The sequence below is a fragment of the Gadus chalcogrammus genome, chromosome 20 (genome assembly GCF_026213295.1).
Source record: "Gadus chalcogrammus isolate NIFS_2021 chromosome 20, NIFS_Gcha_1.0, whole genome shotgun sequence".
NCBI lineage: Eukaryota > Metazoa > Chordata > Actinopteri > Gadiformes > Gadidae > Gadus > Gadus chalcogrammus.
Window position 1 is genome coordinate 2,673,257 of NC_079431.1, and position 20,165 is coordinate 2,693,421.

A 20,165-nucleotide genomic window follows, 5' to 3' on the forward strand; every position below is an offset into this window, starting at 1 on the left:
TGTCTCGGAGATTAATTAGATATTTGATAAGACACGAATCCCTAATCGCGAATACAAGACACATGGGGCTGTTGTCTGCTCCGAGTCATAATTAATACCGTTTAACAAGAGTTTCATTTAGGCGTGAAATCTCTTTTCCGGGGAATTGAACATTGATTTATTCCGTAGAGGACATAGTTGGTGCTGATGTGGGATACCTGATGGAAAAAAAAAAAACGAATATCCGTCCGTATTTTGAAAAATGTTTTCTCGGTAATAACATTGAAAATGGGGCAAAAAAATATTTAAAATCTGTATCACTCAATTACCGCATCGGTTTCTTTTTTAGACATTTTAATGAAAGGCTTATACGTGTGACTTTATACAGGTAAACATTTATATATTTTAGCAAAGAAATAAAAAGATTAACTCAGTTTCTTTTTTTGAAAAAGCTGTTTTTACATACATATCCACAAAGTGCGTCGAAATGAAACTCCCTGATGTCAGGTTCACCAAACACGAATAAAACAAGCAGAACATCGACATGGAAAAGAACACATAGTCAGCCGTCATGTACAAGAAGCCACTCACATTGTCCCACCGACTCCAACAGGTTTGGCGACCACCCTGCAGAGCCCTCTCACTGAAAGACCCATATCACTGCAGACCCCATATCACTGCAAGACCCCATCTCACTGCAAGACCAATATTATTGCAGACCCCTCTCACTGCCCGATCTCTCACTGCAAACTCCTATCACTGCAGACCATCACCCTGTCTTCAGACACCAGCAGGCCTTTAGCTCTGCATTTCCACAGATGGTTTCAGCGCAGTATAATATTCGGTATTCAAGGTGAACAGAAATGTTTTTTTTTATGATTTTGCAAAACGCCTCCTGCAATATTTTTTTTCTCGATTATCGTCTTTTCAAACAGACCCGTTTTTCAATGCTGTGCAGATTCAATTCTGGATTAGGTTCGGTAAAGGGGGGTGGGGGGGTCACCTCACTAGGGCTCGTCGTGGGGCGACTGGTCCTTAATGGTGATCCGGGGGTGGACCCCCTCTAAGATGAGTTCGGGGGACCCGGACCGCGGGGTCTCCAGGTTACTCGTGTCGGTGTCACTGTCGCTCCCCTTTTTGCTCCCTCCGCCGCCGGCCGTGTGCGTTTTGATGTGCTTGCTCAGGTGGTCGCTCCGCATGAAGCGCTTGTTGCACACGGGGCACGCGAAGCGCTTCTCGCCGGTGTGCGTGCGCAGGTGTCTCTGCAGCTCGTCGGAGCGCGTGAACCGCTTCCCGCAGAACAGCCAGTTGCACACGAAAGGCCGCTCGCCCGTGTGCCACCGCAAGTGCGCCTTCAGGTGCGACGTCTTGCCGTACACCTTCCCGCACCCGGGGATGTGGCAGCTGTGGAGTCCCTTTCTCCGGAGGCTCGCCCCGGCGGGGCCTAGCCGCTCGGCCTCCTGGCAGTTGGGACAGTCACACGTCGCCCGCCCCGAATACCTCCGGGAGGACCGCGAGGAGCTGCTTATTCCAGAGCTGGCGCCAGAAATCATCGCGTTGGCGGCGGACGCGTCCGTGTAGGCGGGGATGACCGTCTTGAAGCCCTCCTGGGTGAGCAGGTGCTGGCCGGTGGACAGCAGGTGGGACGCGGAGGGGCTGATGCCCGTGGAGCTGAACGCCGAGTGGGTGAGCGTGCTGAAGTCCGGGTTGTAGCCGCTGAGCTGCGAGTGGATGGCCTGGGGCGTGCCGGAGTGCAGGGACGTCTGCAGTGAGCTCGCCTGGTTCTGGACGTCCAGCCATGATCCCGGGTTGGTGTGCACGTCCCACCACGAGGACGCGCCGTTCGTCACGTCGCCGGAGATGGTCGAGTGGAAGCCCGACTTGTACCACGATTCGTACGGGTGCGCCATGCCGACCCTCGGGTAAAGTGTCTCGGCCGACGCGTGGACCTTGGAGATGAAGGCCGACTGTCCCGACTCTTGAGACGCGACGCCCGCCGCCGAGTTGGAGAACAGGCCGCTGTAGTCGGTGGAGAACGCGGAGGAGGTGGGCGAGGTGGAGGCCAGGCAGAACGCGCTGTTGCCCGAGCCTCCGGACGGGGGTAGTCCTGTGGACGCGCGGCTGGTGGCCACCGCGAACCCGGGGAGACTGGAGCCTAAGTTGCAGCTGGAGGAAGACCGTTTCCACGGATGAAATCCACCCTTTGAGAACGCGCTGGAGTCGGGTAAAGCGGTCAGAGGACTGGTGTTGCCAATTTTGTTGCAGGTTGCCGCCAGCATCGCTAGTGGGGTAGTTCCGAAACGTGGCTCTTCCTGGAGTGAGAGAAGGAGAGTTAACTTAATGAAGCCGTCCACACACACACACACACACACACACACACACACACACACACACACACACACACACACACACACACACACACACACACACACACACACACACACACACACACACACACACACACACACACACACACACACACACACACACACACACACAAGTGGCGCGGAAACTTGGTTTTGCGTAATGGAGGACGTGTACTTTAAAGGCGCCTTTTGCGCGAATCGAAGCGATTGTTTTTTTGTTTTATTTTTTAGCTTTAGTTTATTCTTTATTTATTTGTCTTCTTCTGATAGGGCCAACACCGCTTTCGGTTTATGTCGCCAAGAAGGCTGTTTTTGCAGTCATTTTCGCATATAGTCATTTTCAGATTAGTAAATATATATTATAGGCCTAATGAAATTCCCCATCAAATTCTTATTATTTACTAAATGTGATTGTAGCAGAAGGATGGCTCAGAAGTTTGGCAAAGTTTTTTCAGGCTTAAGTGCAAAACATTGCATTTACAAAAGTTATTGTTAAGTTGCATATTGATCACATAGAAGCACATAAATATATAATTAATTCCGCTTGATTACCACAAAAAAATGAATAATTCCAGAGAAAGCTGTTCACTAATATAACACGTTGATTTTTCCGCTCTATTGGAATGCATTGGCCTGTAAACAACCACAACTTCCTTCACAGGATATAAACACAAAACCCCACCGCTTCACAGACACACGCATACGCACACACACACACACACACACACATACACACACAAGTATAACACACTCTTACCCCGAGTATAGACGTAGCCATATCCAGAGTCTGTACTGCGGTGAAGTTGCCTATATGCTGTGTACGTTTCCAACCACTCCGACGGCGTTTTAACTCGAGTCCCACTATTCCTCTCCCGGCTGCAGCGCCACTCCACCTAGTTGTAGAGAGCGTCTTCTTTGAAGTACAGCTTGCGGCCGTGCACAGCCAATCAGCGGGCGGCGTTCCCGGCCGGGCCCAGGGCGAGCCAATCAGCGGACAGACCGCGGAGGGGAGCCGCCCCAAAGCCTCACGTCAATCATCTGTTGGGGCAGCACCGCTCTGACTGTCAAGTGAGATGAGATTTTGTATTTTTTAAATACGTTTTATAATTCTGCCGTCCGGAATCAATGTCTGCTTTCATTCTAGACACGAGTCCAGGTGAGCCGGGCCCAAGCAGGTAAGAGTTGTAATAATATTTGTGTGTCGGTGTTGCGGGTTTGATGCTGGATCTGTTTGCTCCAACTCCAGTGGAAATGAGGTGTTTCGAGTATGAATTTAAATCATAAAAGTGGAATCACAATTTGAAGAGGAAAAAAAACAGGCATGGCATTTTCAGGGAAATGTGGTTTTATTAAATGTGGCATTCAGTGAGAACGAATACTGGTTTCAGAAGTTATGACAGAAGTGGCGTGAAAACGTTTCCCACTCCTCGGGTTGTTTGTCCTATGTTGCATTAGGCAGCGTTTTAAATTGGCCCCAGCTGTTTTCAGCTTCATGGCGAGGCGCTGACTAGCTGCCGTCAAGACAAACAACTTTAACCGGATACATTGCAATCATTTGATGTTGAATTAAAACGGCAGCTGCGTTTAAATGAACGGGGCACATATTAAATGTCAGGGCGCTCAGAATTGGTGCGCTTCTTTCTGCCCTTGCGTCAGGCGTGCGCTCCAGAGCGTCAGACGCGCTCTCACACGCGCGGTTCACGAGAATTAACAACCCGGTTTATTATAAGAGCGCATCCCTGCGTGCAGTTGAATGTTGTGTTATTTTTGTTTTAAATAGCAATAATTTAACACTCAAAAGTTGTGGAATTGGACGGATCTCAAACGGATACAGCTGTGTTACTATAATATTATCCACTTGTCGTTTTGTGTCTTAATAGTTTATTTTGAAGGAAATGCCATCCAATTCCAAAGGGAAAACCATCTCATTCTGGGTGAAAAGCGGAATAAACAGAATGTTTATCGCGACTGGATGAAAGATTAATTTTAATTCTGAGACGTATTTTATAGGAGTGATTCTATCCTTTACTCCCAGCTTTACTGTCTCGGATATCTGCTTCCGTGGACTCAGTGGGAATTAGACAACATGCTAATTGGCTTGTTAATGCACGCAGCGATAATGCATCTATATAAAATTGACCTGCTCTAACGTTTGTCGCCAACCCTTTAAAAGTTAAAGCAATTTCCAGGACAGAAAATATCCACGGTGTAAGCATTAGAGTTTTTAAAACGAGCAAATAATCCGCCATTATGGAGCTTGAATGCTGCAGTCATTGCCAGAGCAATTTGACTAAAGCCTCCTTTTTTTCTTTTAAATCCCCACCTTCAGAGAGGAGAGAATAAAAAACAATTTTATCAAATACTGGACGCTGCCAAGGAAATTGATTCATTTTAGCAATCATGGCAATTTAGTGGAGTGCTATTAACAGTAGGCTATTAAATGTCCGTTCTGCATAAACAACGCTGATTGTTGCAAACGAAGTGAAAATAATTTGACTGCTTAAAAAAGAAAGAATGCAACGCGTGAGGACAGTTTTTCTTTTACTCTTGAAAACGTATTTATTCATTCATGTGTCAAAAAAAAGAGCTGTTAACTATTTTATTTTATTTAATATGAAGAATAATTATAAGATACTGTTTTTCCAATTTTGCATTTCAACTTGCAAGAACTCATTTTAATCGGTTTAAAGAACAACACAATATGTCACTGAAAAAAATGTGTAGGCCTATAAAGGGTAAATAATTGGTACATTTCTATTAAGGGCCATTTAAGCACATTAGTGTAATATATATTTTCTCCCACAAATCTCATTTAGTATTTCTATTTTTTGTTTTTGGAAAATATGTGTGGCTGAATATGATCGTCGCTTGTCATTGAAATGAGAATTTTCTGTTGAATCTATAATTCCGAGCCCCATTTGTGAGCACTTTTCTGTGGCAATTAGGTGGCTATTACGAGCCATTAGATTGATCAATGTACCTTAAACAATAGGAATGATTTATTTTGTCGGACAAAACGCTCTGCATCTATTGTGATGAGTTTAAGTGATGGTACATCCATCAAGCGTTGAGCAACAAAAGATAAATGATTAATTCAGACCTATTCATTTAGGCTCTTACTTCAGAGGTAGCCCTTTTGGCTTTAGGTCCACATTATTGGATCCTCATCTCATGTTCAACAAGACGACTTAAGGACGAATCTCTGCATGCGAGTCCCCCATTTGCGTTTATTTGACAGCAGTATTTGAAGACAATTACCTATATGGTTAGTTGTTGTATCCATGGATTCTATATTTCTGTCTACAAATTTTGATGAATATTATATAATATATATTTTGCTAAGCTAGCTGTTCCTTTGTTATCTTGGAAGTAAAAAAATAAATATTCATTTAATTTACCCTTGTATCCCAAAGAGTGTGTTTTAGATGAGGATTTATATATTACATACATTCCTTTATTTATTTTGGTTAATTAAGGGATTTGGTTTAGACATTTTCAATCCTTAAATGCTAAAGGGATGCATTGTAATACTAATTACCCTTAGGTATTAATACTTGAAAAGTGTTGAAAATAATATAATAATATCTGTTATGGGGTCTCAATGAATGAATGAATGAAGCATTGAGTAGAAAAGGTAGAATGTAAATTCCCCAAACACACCAAAAGTAAGTTTGTCCGCATAGGACAGAACTGGACAGAATCTAAGTTTCGGCCAGATGTGGAACATAGGTTCGGTTTCCAGGCTCAGTGACAACTTTCATTTCGAGCGAAACGCAGGGTCTATTTTAGGAGCGGCGAGTGGACGCGCTGGAGCGTGGTCCAAGGCGAGACATGGAAGAGTTTCTAAAGATCGCAATTATTAAAAGGATCCTTCTTTCCACTCACACCAACCAGGCAATCTTTGGGGTTGCAGACGGATCTCAGATACCTTTTTTTAACAAAACGCCCCAGAAGAAGGTGTGTTCTGTCAGGGTATCGCCTCATCTTTGATCATGTGCATATCTGGTGGGTTACATAACATGCAAGTGCAAGCATCACCCCATTATCTTTATCTGGGTGTAGGGGGGGGTGTTTGAGGACAGAGACCACCACCACCACCACTACTGATTGGGAGGTTTGGCAGCTCTTTGAGGGGAGGAATGGGAGGCCTTCCTAATGTGGGGTAAGTAATCCCGTGTGAACACCTCCTCCGTACGCCGTGTCCGTGAACCACATGCGTGTGACATCTGACATACAACACATCTGACGACCGCTGCACTGCGCCATGTAGTGTAGTAGTTCTGTCGTTGCGTGTTCACCTTTTCCCCCAAAGAAACGCACACATGTGTGCAGGTGAAATGCATGTAGAATGTATACAGGGGATAGGTTAGCTCAATGATTGTTTGGTGTTTACCCGGTGTAGGGACAGGTGGACTAATACATCACTGCTCAGTGGTTTTATCATAATGGAAAGATGGTTTCTCTGCAACCATGTGTGTCTTCACTCACTTCGCCCATGTTGTCTCCCCTGTGATCACACTCTCTCCATTCAGCACATGATGTAGTATATTACTATATTATATACAGTGTACATGTGTATATTATATACTTACTTTAAGTCACTAATGGTGAGTGGGACACATCTCTATTGGTTATCGCTTCATTAGTCGTTACTCTTGGTGAATGTGTGAAGCTAGTGAGCTACACAACTGTCCCCCTCTAGGTTGTGTTCTACCTGCTGCTTTCAATGTAAAGATTTAAAGATCTGTAAACAAATGTCAGAATATGTTTTGCATGTCGTACATAACTTGCACTCTAGACTGCAGTGTGATTGATATTATGATCCTGGTGATATAGTTGTTTCTTCTCCTAAATGAACACGTCTGTCACATGTAAACAGTGTGAGAAGATTTACTGCATTGCTCAGTGGAACAGTGTCTTCAGCCTTCAACCGACACCTCTTCATCTTTGCATATTTCTGATGTTTTCGGCAAAAAAGAAAGAACATCTGTAGATGCCCGTATAGATCTTAAAAGCCATCCTCAGCGACCAGGAGGTGTTTGAGAGAGAGTGACGATAGCACCATACATATCGTCTCCCTTAGACGTCTGCACCTTCGCAACCCCCCGTTTGTTGTAATGGGAGGCACACATCTGTCAGGGTCAAGATATCAGAAAGTAACTGCCAAGTGCACTTGAGATAGTCTGACAGGTTGTTTCTTTTATATCATCTACCATGAGTTGTCTTTGCCTTAGCCCTACTCCTGGGCTGTGGAACAATTTGCCGTTGTGGGGCCAATTCTAGGTTCCATGACTTAATTCATTACATTCGTTTACACAGTCCGAGGGTCGAGCATGCCCTTCAGTGGTCCCTTTAAGACACAGAGATGTGAATGTAATTGTCTCTTAGTGACAATCCCCTTGTCCCGTCAAAGTCCTCTCGGATAGATCTTTTTTTTTTCTTTAATTGACTTGTCAGATGCAGACAATAAACCAGGCAACAACGACGCAGGCAGAGAAATGGCCAGTCCAGCGAACTCGATCATGCATCGAGTGTCCACCATTCAATTCACGCTGTCCCTGGCCGTTTAGCCATTGTTGGAAATAGAAAAATCTATTCTACATAGGGCCAGATTTCTAAAAAAAAAAAGGCTACTGTTTGCTCTCAAATAGCCATTCTTTGTTGTTGTTGTTGGTGCTCCTTCAACTTCTCGGCATAATATAAAGATCAATCTCCTTGTTTTTTTTTGTGCGATGAAATATTTTTGTTTCTGTTCAAAGAATATAGAAGATGTAAAGTTGAAAACTGTCCCACCCAATTACTGTCACTCTCCTTTTCGCTACTTTTCTAGAGAGAAATATCCTCTGTTGGAAGTGTTGGAACCAGATTATTTCAAGGGGAGGGCAACCAGCGAACCAACGATTCAATAGAGGCTTTGCGCAAGCTGTATATATTTCTGTTCGTCTGATTATACAGAAAGCAGCCACAGTTATATAAACAAATATTCCCTGAACACATAGATGCTGTGCGTTCAATTGCGTCAAATGTGTGCATAGCTATACAATGTCCAGCATTATTTGATTGACAGAAGTCAGGGCCAATGAAAATAGGGGGCAGGGCAATGGGATGTAAAGGGGTGCTGGTACCACCCCAGTATTGATGCCCCCTGCCTTTTAATCATGCATCCTTTATTTTTTCTATAAACGCATAGCAGAATGAAATCTCTGATCCGCTACACTTTAAGTGAGCCTTTTCCTCCGGACATGTAAACCACCAACGCTGGCTGGATCTCTGCCCATTCTCCTCTTTAATCTCATTCCCATTATTTCCCCACTATTCCACAAAGATATTGTGACCTTTGAACCCTGGGCTGAAAAGAGATTTGACTACTGTTTTGGTCCGATAAATACCTGCGCTATAATGAGGATAGCGGCGTTCATGGAGACGGACCACCAGAAATATTGAACACCTTATGAATACCGGATTTCCACATGCCTAGCTGTTCTGTCATATTTTACACTTATAGCTACATAATGACTGTGTGATGGTGATGCGCAGTGTGCAAGCTACACTATTCTAGGTGTAGGTGTATGTGTCAATACGTATGCCTATATTCATTGTAAGGTAAAGGTTTATCATTCAACACCTACATCTGTTGTATTATTTACAATCTGATTCATAGAGAGAACAACAAGGTTTGTATTCTTCGACAAATAGAAAAACCTCTTATTCAATTGTCTATCGTGGTTTTCTTTCATGTGAGCATTAACTCACCTTTTACTAAACACTATACACTTGCTGTCTGATACCCCTCTGATAACTAAGCATTAGTCGGTGGGTTATCTGCCTTTGTTCCGGCAAACAAACACATACATGCGGCAAGAAGACATGGTACGTTTACACATCTGCTCCAACGTGCTATGAAACCTATACCTACTGTGCGATACGGACCAATTGGGGGCATGTAAACAGTGGATTCTAGGCAACCATTTTGAAGGGGGGAAGCAAGCACAATCAGTGCCTCGGAGAAACAATGATGCTTTGTATAGGGAAATAATGCATGCGCCAATCTTAGACAATTTCACTCTTGTAAATCCTGTCAGCCAATCATTTTAAAGTGAAGCACCAGGTGAAGGAACAGAGATGGAAAGTCTTAGATTATAGTTAACTGCCTGGCTATTATTACATTTTGAATCATTGTGTTGCCTGTATATCTTGAGGTACCCTTGAGGTGCATGTACCCTGAAAAAGCTTTCCCTGTTCCCAACATGACGCAGCATTTGGCCCCGCACGTTCCGCCGTTTAGGTCAGAAATATAATTTGCCCTCCGAGTACAATTGATCCATTATGGGATTATCTGACCCGGTAAGTGTGTTTAGGATTATTTCATGCGCACTTTCGACTCAAAAGATCAATTGTTCGGTATAATTGACTCACTTACTTAACGTATAGAAAAAAAAAAGAAGAGATTCTCAATGTGTATTATAATTCACAGAGGTTATTCTCTTGGCGGTAATCCAGTATTGGGTGGACGGCTGGAACATAACAGTGTGTTCGGGAGGGACTGACATGTCTGCTGTTTTTTATTTTTCAGGAAGTCAACCTTCTTCAACCGCCCTGACAAAGAGTCAAGCCGCAGCAGAACATTTCCCCTTCTGCACCATTGACCCAAATGAAAGCAGAGTGCCCATTCCTCATGAACGCTGTGATTTCCTCTGCCAATTCCGCGGGGCTGCCAGGTATGGGGTCCCACCATTCACACATTATTCACACTCGGGTTTGTTTTGGTGGCGACAGGTCATAAAACGACTGCAGCAGCGGGGATTGTGAAGGCAGACAACAGGGCAGGACAGCTCGTCGATGTCTGTGTTATGGCGGCTTTTCTTCCGTGCTTTTAGGTAATGGAGAAAACACTATTGTTTGCATATTAATGGCCGATTTTCCCGCGTCCTTATTAGCTGTTTTTCTCTGTGCTTTCTGCCTGTTTTCTGTCTGCAATCAGTCCTGATGGGAATTGAAGACCGTTTGGGTTTTGTGTGCTGTAGGTTTCTTGTCCGTTGGCTGTAGATTGTCTGTAGCTACTGTCAGTGGTTAATGGCACACCCACTTCTCATTCCTGTGTGTCTCATCGTCTGGACAATAAAGACGTCTGAGTCTTCAGTGACTCAGAAGGCTTGCCTTTATGATCGCTATTCCACAGAAAAGTCAAACAAATGTATTGATATTGTCATTATATTAGTTTATAGATAGATTCATTCATTCATTCATTCATTCATTCATTCATTCATTCATTCATACATACATATATACATACATACATGCATACATACATACATACATACATACATACATACATACATACATACATACATACATACATACATACATGCATGCATTCATTCATTCATTCATTCATTCATTCATTGTGACTCAGAACTTGCCTTTATGATCGCTATTCCACAGAAGGGTCAAACAATGTACTGATATTGTCATTATATTATCTACATATATATATATTAATTCATACATTCATTCATTAATTCATACATACATTCCTTTATTCATTCATTCCTTCATCAGAACATTGTGACTCACTACATTATAAATCCAAAGAAGGGTCAAACACTGTATTGATATTGTCATTATATACATGCATGCATTCATTCACTCATACATACACACATACAGGTACTTACATTAATTGATTCATTCCTTCATACATTCATATGACATCCTTTTGTTGTGTTGCAGCAAAGAGGGGCCGGCCTCAGTGTGGGGGACATCACTGGCCCCCCGCCCCACCCTCCAGCCTGGTGAAGGCGCTCCAGCCCAGGCCTTAGCCAAGGCCCCCCCCCCCCCTCCCACCTCAGTTCATGCAGAATCTTCCATACGACGCGTGAGTCCCTCTGATGGAGTCCAATCAATTACGTGTTTTTGGACAGGATCCCAAATCACCACGTTATTATCCACACCAAATCGTCTTGAGTTAGCGTGCCAGTCGGCCTGCGGTTCATTGTTTGGGGCAGAAGAAAGATCATTCTTATGTGACCCCAAGCAAGGATCAGCTGACAGCCTTGAGCGGCGACGCCGGAATCAAACCACACATTCCCACTGGGGCTCCTCTCCCTGAACGGGAATCACAGAGAGAGGGGGAAAGCATTCGGTGCGCGGCTGATTTGGTCTTCACACAATCAGTAGCTATTCTGAGGTTAGCAAAATAAAAGTACACAGTTGCGCGGCTCCGACGCAAGTTCCTGTAATTTGATTCCAAATGGCACTTTTGATTATGCTGGTGGCACAACAAAGGATAAATAAAAGAGCCTAAGACCGGCCCCCTGTCTATCATCTCTGTGATATTTATCTAAAGTACAGGCCACCGGCACTGTTTTTAGATGGTTTAAAAACGCTAAAAATCACTTCTTTTGATACCGGCCAGGGACACGGATATGTTTTTCGCAGAAAGGTATTCCAGTGAAGTACCTCCTGTCCACAAATGGCCGATAGTCCTTTGTCCGTCTCGAAATAGTTTGTCGTTCCTTTTTGTCGTCTACTTTGTCTTCCACGGCTTTACCGTAATAATTCAAATTGCGGACCCTATAATATTGAGTCGGAACGGTTCTCTGAGAAACAGCATAATGTGTTTTCTGATTGTATGCATTTTTGACTTCCTTATTATGTGAAGAGCTCTGATTAGCCCATGGCTTGTGACCGAGTGCAGAGTGGCCAAATCAACAGGGTTAAAATACGGACCATTATCCTATATTGTTAGCGAGTCCTCGCCGCTTGCTGGACTGTGTGAGTGCGTTACTCTGACTGCAGGGCCATTTTCTGCACATCTTTTGAACCGGCTGCCCGAGAGACTGCATGGGGGGGGGGTATGTTGTCGGAGATCACAGGGGTGGTGACTGCGTGGTTCCAGATCAAGTAATGTCAACAATCTCCAAGACATCACAAGTAATGATTTGAAAGAGAGCACAAGGAAAACGGCAGGATGCTATATGTAAATAGTGGCGATTAGACGCAGCGTTTCATATTTACATCGCAGGAGGATTCTCTTTGCCCTTTGGGTTTTGATTTGTGTTTGTGTTTTGCGTTTCAATCCCCCAGCCTCTCTTCTCCTTGCCACAGTGCCTCGGTTGGCAGGCCTGTTGACAAGACATGTCGTGCATACTTAAAACACGAAAAACATTCCCTTTTAATCCTTCAGAAGTGCAACACTACATGCAAGGGCCTCACACCGAGCCAGTCCTTTTGTCTCTGCTCGTTGCAAAACAGTCCCGACTCCCACATGCAAGAGGAAGTGCGACGGGAAAGTCTTGTGCGTTTAACAACTATCTGTTTTGACATCCCATTGTGTTTTCCCCCGCTAGCTAGCTCCGTAGAGGCCTCAGTGGCACGTCTCACATGTTAACCATTACACATAGCTGGTTTTGTTATGCAATTATACAGCTGGCTTTATCTGGTGGAAGGCTGCGCCTGCTTGCATATTCAAGTCGCTTGTTTATATTGCTTGATTATATGGTCGGTTGGAATCCACGTTTAGTTGTGTTTTGATGTTATGGTTTGTTCCTCGTCCACGGCGGGCACGTTTGTGTCTAGAATTGACGGGCCGGGGTTTAGAGAGCAGTACAGGGTGACTCTGCGGTTGGGGGACCTCTGTGCGCGTCGTGATTGGTGGAGCGTGGCGGGACAAGCACAGACAGTACGAGTTGTTGACACAAAAACACATCCAGACACAAAAACAACACTGGTGAGCTATTAAAATGTTGAGAGGTAACGAGGGAAGGCGATCCAGAAACACTACATCATCGACATCAGTTGTGGTCTACACATAGCTAGAATGAAAAAAAAAAAGCTGATGTGTACATACTTGCTTTAGTAGAATAATATGATATTCCATATTTGTGTGGTAGACATGTTGGTGCCAGCCATTTGGTTTAACTAGGCTTTCTGCTGGATTTTGAGTCAGCCTTCGTTGCTCAATTCTGCCAGTCGTGTGCTCGTGATGGATCCTTCTTTCACCCTCTAATAGCTTTGTAAGGCCTGTGTAAACATTGGATTCGCTTTCAGCGAAACCCTTCCAACAAACTATTAACAAGACATCGCATCCTGAAAGCTGATTCCGTGCAGCTCAATTCAAAAGTTGAATCCCTGACTACGCAACCAGTAGAGTTCTGCTGGTGTCTTTTTTTCCCAGCGCATCAGCCTCAAAACAAGGCAAGATGTAACACAACAGTGGAAGACAACTCCCAGTCACTCACGACGGACGTGACACAACATGTGCCCACATAAAGTGCACCGCAGTGCTCTGTGGGAGTTATCCGCGGGCTCCTAGCGCTCTCCTTCCACCAGCTCTGCCCAGACTGCAGACCCACGTGGCCCCTCGCTCTGTGAAGAGGAGACAGTCCTGTTCCAGTTCAGCTGGTCCCCTTGTCTCCTTGTCTCCCCTGTGGAAAGACTGCCAGCTCCCCTGGCCTCGCTCCCAGGCCGTTCCTGGAGGCTGCGTTTTTCCTTCCAGCAATTAGATGTATTGATGGTTTTGCAGCATCTAATTGCAACAAATAGGTCGTTCATTTCCCCGGTATACAGATTTATTTACAGTCCGGTTAAAGAGACACTTTTGTGTTTGTATGTGTGCATGTGTCTTTCCTGCTCTCGCTCTCGCTCTCGCTCGCTCTCGCTCTCGCTCTCTCTCTCTCTCTCGCTCTCTCTCTCTCTCTCTCTCTCTCTCTCTCTCTCGCTCTCTCTCTCTCTCTCTCTCTCTCTCTCTCTCTCTCTCTCTCTCTCTCTCTCTCTCTCTCTCTCTCTCTCTCTCTCTCTCTCTCTGTCTCTGTCTCTGTCTCTCTCTTTCTCTCTTGCTTTCTCTCTCTCTCTCTGTCTCTGTCTCTGTCTCTCTCCCTCCCTCGCTCTCTCTTGCTCTCTTCTATATGTGTTTCACTGGTTCTTCATATGCATACTCTGCAAATGTAGATGCTTTGACTGATTCAGATTTAAAAAAAACGCATCTTAGGAATTTGTATACTCTATATATACTGCGATATGTACACTATGTATGTATAGTATACTATAATAAACGTGCTATATGTATACTATATGACATCAGACTAGAGGTGGACTTTTCTCAGTCTTTCAAAATGGACAGATTGATTCATGTATTTACTCTATCGGAGCTGGATTAGTTGATTGCACCCATGTACAAACATGATGGCACACATTCACAAAACTAGTTCGGATTACATTCTGAAACAAGATTTATTGAAAGTGTGTTTCCTGTGGTGCGTTGAAGAAAAAGCAGTTTGGGTATAGCATTACTTCATACTACCTAATAACACAGCAGCACACGCTTGCATCCTACTATATTATTACGCATTATATGACTTTGAAACATCCCTCATCGTCAACATCCACAACTGAAGAACACAGAACTGTACAAGACGTGTCAAACAAAGAGGACGTTTATGAACCGCCCGTCTTGTCGATGACGTTCATGGCTCCGGGGAGCCTGACGCGAAGCCTCTCAGAATATACGACTGGTGGATGGTTGAATATGGATCGTTTAACGACAGCTCTGAATGTGAATGTACAGCTTGGCTCGTGGGTTTAGTCACGTGCCCGTGCCACTCGATCCGTCGGTTGTACGTGCCACCGAACCAGAGGGCCGTCGGGGGTAACACCGCCCTGTGTGCACACGCACCTTCGCTGCTTCTTCATTTACACAACTCGTTTTTACAAGCTAATGCAACATAAAAACCTCACACATACATACCGTCCATATCGTTTGAGCATGTCTGCCGCGGGGATGGGGGGGGGGGGGGGGGGGGGGGCCCTGCAGCCCTCCCTCCCTCCCTCCTCCCTCCTCCTCCTCCCGTATGTTTGTGGGCAGTGGTGAGGCGCTGTCAGAGCGATTTTAAATGAGCACTTTGATTTGGCGACAATGAAGAGTTTTTGTCAGCCTCCACTCATCCCGTGTGATTAGAGTAAAATGTCTGCTCCATCTTGACTCGAGATCGCCGCAGCCTCAGATAACACGCTCCGTGATTGAAGGTCGAAATATTTTGAATTCTAATGGGTGCTGCACGATGAATTGCTTGAAATAGACTGTAGAATCCTCCTGCTTTTCCTCCTCCTCCTCCTCCTCCTCCTCCACACCCCCGCCCTCTCCCCCACCTCTCCCCCCCCCCCCCCTCCCTCCCTCCCTCCCCCCTCACCCCCCCCAATCTCCCCCGCATCCCTGTCCGCTGTGAAAAGAACCATTGGGAACAGCCAGGCCTGGTGATCATAGAATTATTGGATGGTGATTCTAAACCCCTCAAAGAGGAGTTGCTATGGAGATATCGTTCCAAACGGCTGAAACGGTTCACCTTTTGAAAGGCTGGAGGGCCTGAAAGCCGAACACATCATTGTTCCCCCATGGCAGCGGTTGGTTAGGAAAATTGCCGGCGCCGGTGCAATCAGCGGCACTACGGTAGTTAAAGATCTAAAAAGGTTTGTTCTGGGGATGATGTGGGACAACAGTGGTGTGCATATGATGGCTCCTTTCAATCAGAGCTCGCCGGAGCGCTGGCCCCGACAAAATAAATGAAATCATGAAATGACAAGAGGGTAAGTTAATGATAAAGGAGCGGGCGCCGAGGTTATTGTGCTTCAGGGTTAATGAAAACCTGGGGGTTCATCTCTGTGCATTTCCTTTGTAAGCCTTGTGAACCGGTGGGTCTCGATGCAGTGCGTATATTTAATGTTAGTCGAGGATTTCGGAGACGTAGCCCTAGAATGATGCACATTTAATGCGTAGCTTTGATATGACGCGAGGCTGTTAGTAGCAGATTACATAGGAATCGGATACACTTTGTGAAGCACTGATATACATAACACCGAGTGCTGTCGTTTCACTATAATCTCCTTTTGAAAGATTGGATCGTGTATAAAATATATCCCCAAAAGGGACGCGAACCCTCTATTTTCTGTTGTCAAATAGCTTTTTAACAGACGATGTATTTGGCATAATTGAACGATGCAGAGAAACAAGGCTACAAACTCGGTTGCAGGATACCGTCTGCAGCGAAAATTGCTGTCAAATTCATGTGACACGGAATTTACAACTTACATTCAACGGCGGGGGGAAAAAAACGATATTTCCCTGAATGAGAATTAATACTCTTGTCTGTACTGCCACTCATTTTATGTTAGGGAGATGCCCGTAATGTGCTTTCTCTGACAGACTCGTAAAATTCCTTTTACTGCTCTCTTGAGTGTCACGAGAATTGCGGCAGCAAGTTTGCATGAACATTTTTAAAAGCAATTCGAGGAATGCGAGAGCCTCGGATGTACGCCTACTTATGCTGCGAGTGAAAACACGCACGGGAAGTTCGAAGCCAATGGATCCTGTCATTTGCCTGAATTATGTTGACCACATATCCTGCCAGGTAGTCACATGCAGGGCGGATCCCCGATCATGACTGATTTAGCTCTCTTGTTCTGTTTTTAACCTGGGAGCAGAGATAGCACAGGCTCCCCTCTAATCATATACAGTATGTGTCTGTCATGACACGGTAGGATTCGTATTTGTCCTAGCGATCCTGTGCCAAATAAAAACACGCAGCCCGAAGCTTGAACCGTGCTTGCGTTTGAGGGGAAAACGGGAATATTGTTCGTTTGGCGGTAATCAGGACATTGAGTCAATGACCAAATGGGGGATTGAGTGTTTGCTTTTTATTCCATGCAGATGAAGGGGTCGCTCGGTTTCAGACGCAGCCGCTGAGATCCACTCAAAACACAGAGCCCTTTGTTCGGTCAATAACGCCTCACCTGTTAATGGTGTCCTCAAAACATCCAGCGTTTGAAATGAAATAGTAACAGCTAATTGTTAAATAGACTTGACTTCTGAGACCAGGCTTTTAAAAACACACCCCCCCCGCTCCACACACACACACACACACACACACACACACACTCTTGTGCACACACACTTTTGGGCACACACACATACTCACTCTTGTGTGCACAAACGCACACACACACACGACCAAATACACTTACACACTCTTGTGTGCGCACACACACACACATACACATACACACAGAGACACACACACACACCCAGACACACACACACACACACACACACACACACACACACACACACACACACATACACACTCTTGTGTGCGAACACACACATATACACATACACACACACAGACACACACACACACACACACACACACACACACACACACACACACACACACACACACACACACACACACACACACACACACACACACACACACACCCCGCCCCCTCTCCCCTCTTATTTTTTTTCCACAGTCTCTCTCGTGCCTTTGTGCGGCTGTGTGGAGCCACAGCCTCATAAGAGCCGTCTTCACCAACCCAGACTGGGTCGTTAAAGGCCTAATTGTGGAGATTTCCCCCTCTGATTTTCTTCCTTATCCTCCTCCTTTTATCCGGCGTGCATCTGTACCCCCAGCTCCTACGACTGAAAGGGGACCGCGCTGAAGTACATGTGAATGTTCAATTAGGTGAAAATAATTAAAGCAAATTACTCTGGAAGACGCGTCAGCAGAGAGCGCCAGTGGAGCCCTGGCTGTCTAGCGATCACCTGCCCCCCGCTTTCTCGCACGGCGCCACCAGCAGCTCCTTTGATGTGCAGATTCATCCGGGCTTCTTTTTTTAAGTGACCTAAAACCACATTGTCCGGTTCCTTGATTGCGAGACTAAATGCACTTTATTCATGCTCGCACGCCACTTGCTCGACGGTGACCATCGATTCTAAGAGAATGCACCGATTCAATTTGAGTTGAATCTACTGACTAGTCTGAATTAAGGTACGTGTACCCAATGTAATTGTGTCCCATTACCATGTATCCGACGATTCTGCCTAAAAACCTCTTCATTACTAATTAATATGTGCTCGATTATAGGGAAGAACTGAAAATAGTTTTCCGTTTGAAGCCCAACGCACAAAAGACGTCCATTTCGCAAGCGCATTTCTAATATATGTATAATCTGGCGGCTCGCCGATGATTTACATTGAGCAATATTCTCAGAGTTCGCGCAGACACAATAGCAGATTTCACTCCAATCAGTGTTGAACAGGGAACTGGTAAATTGGAGCAGCAAAACAATAATTCCACTGATTAGCCCCCTTTCTGTGCGGCGTACGTGAACTGTTTATATTGTGGAGTACCCCTGCAAGGGGAGACGAACCAAAACAGCCTGATTAGGAGGAGAGTAATTGGATAAGTTCATTTCAGCATGAGGGCAGCCCAGGGGAGAAGCAGCTTGCACCCTAAGGCCCAATCCCATTTCTACCCCTTACCCCTTCCCCTTACCCCTCTCCCTTGTTTTGAAGAGGGAAGGTGCTAGGGGAAGGGGTAAGAGGTAGAAATGGGATTTGGCCTAAAAGTCAGCAGCTTCTGGGGTCGTGGATAGGAGGGGTAGTTAACATCCACGTTTTAAGGTATCTTTTTTTCTGTTATTACCATGGTAGGAATGTTTGATGGAAAGGAGTCCTCATATGATATCACAAACAGGATGGAGTCATATTTAGTCTTCAGCATTTATTTTGGGGTATTTAATAGATTTATAGGAGTGTATTTGTATAGAGGTGTATCAATTAGTCTTTTGTTGTGTGTGGTTATTCGTTGTTACGATTACAATTAGGGCATTTAGCAGACGATTTATCCAAAGCGACTTACATCGGTTAATACACGCGTAGTCACACCGACAGCAGAGTCAACCGTGCAAGGCGACAGCCAGCTCGTCAGGAGCAGTTAGGGTCAAGTGTCTTGCTCAGGGACACATCGACACTCAGCTAGGAGGAGCTGGGGATCGATCTAGCAACCTTTCGGTTACAAGGCAACTGCTCTACCTCCTGAGCTAAGCCGTTGTTGAGTGTCTTTAGGTGTTGCTTCCTTGCCACTGAGATGCAGCCCAGGTTGAGCGAGTGAACCCAGTGGCTAGAGTAGCCCCGGCCGCGACACACCGCCATGTTATCAACATAACATCAACATCAGCCGAGAGGGGCGGCGGGTGTCCTGGGCTAACTGTGAGGAGTCAGAGCGCGACGCACTCTGTCTCCCCACAGTGCGGCCCGTCTTCAGCGCAGTAACGGGCCCCTCAGCGTCGCTCATTCAATCCTTCGTCCCTCTCTCTCTCTTTTTACCCGCCAAAGGGCCTCGCGTGACCACGTCCTCACTCACCCGCTGGGCTGTGATTGAGCCGGCTCCACCTCAGAGTGTGGATCTGTCTTGTGTGTGTATGAGTGGAGGAGGATATTATGGGCTGCCCGGCTGCCAGTGGGAAGCCGAGGGGAACGACGTCACCCAGTTCCCCCGCGCGAATCGCACTCGCGTGACGCGATTGCGGCTTTGACCTCTTCCAGGAAGGGTTAGGGTTAGTTAGTGATTGTAGCAGGTGCATTTCGTGCAGCTCCGGTATGTCGCTGCTCAATGTGTCCACGCCTGTCGTCACCTGCCTGCGGATTTGAATACGATTCCCCCGCGCCTGTGGCGGTGGGCGGGTGTCGACGGAGGGAGATGCCTCGACGATCCGTCGCGACGATCGCATTCTCTCACCGAGCGTCATCTTATCAATGGCGCCGTCCCCTCTCCCCGAGCTGTGGATTGTGGAAACGTTGATTACGTCAAGTGGCTTCGTGGTACCTACAGCGTGCACGGCCCACGCATTCCAACTCCGTCAACACGCCCAGCCCCCCCCCCCCCCCCCCCCCCTGCCGCCGCGTCATGCCGTAGACTCTCCGTCTCGTCACGACGAGGAAGACGTTATCTGAACATCTTAGCTTGCTGACAGAACTTGAAT

At 45.8% G+C, this 20,165-nt stretch overlaps 1 protein-coding gene across 1 annotated transcript; it reads right to left on the reverse strand.

Annotated features, from left to right (window-relative positions):
* Window positions 1–237: 237 nt before the first annotated feature.
* sp9 (sp9 transcription factor) lies at window positions 238–3,199 on the reverse strand. Its single transcript, XM_056580159.1, has 2 exons — window positions 3,103–3,199; window positions 238–2,291 (listed from the first exon to the last, which is right to left on the reverse strand). The coding sequence occupies exons 1-2, from the start codon at window positions 3,121–3,123 to the stop codon at window positions 987–989; spliced, it is 1,326 nt and encodes a 441-aa protein (XP_056436134.1). The 5' UTR covers window positions 3,124–3,199; the 3' UTR covers window positions 238–986.
* Between the last annotated feature and the right edge of the window lie 16,966 nt (window positions 3,200–20,165).

Bases quoted from the DNA above. Each gene is read 5' to 3' on its own strand.
- sp9 (XM_056580159.1), bottom strand. From the start codon at position 3,123: ATGGCTACGTCTATACTCGGG. The intron at 2,292-3,102 runs GTAAGAGTGTGT...CTCTCACTCCAG, and splicing joins TGGCTACGTCTATACTCGGG to GAAGAGCCACGTTTCGGAAC.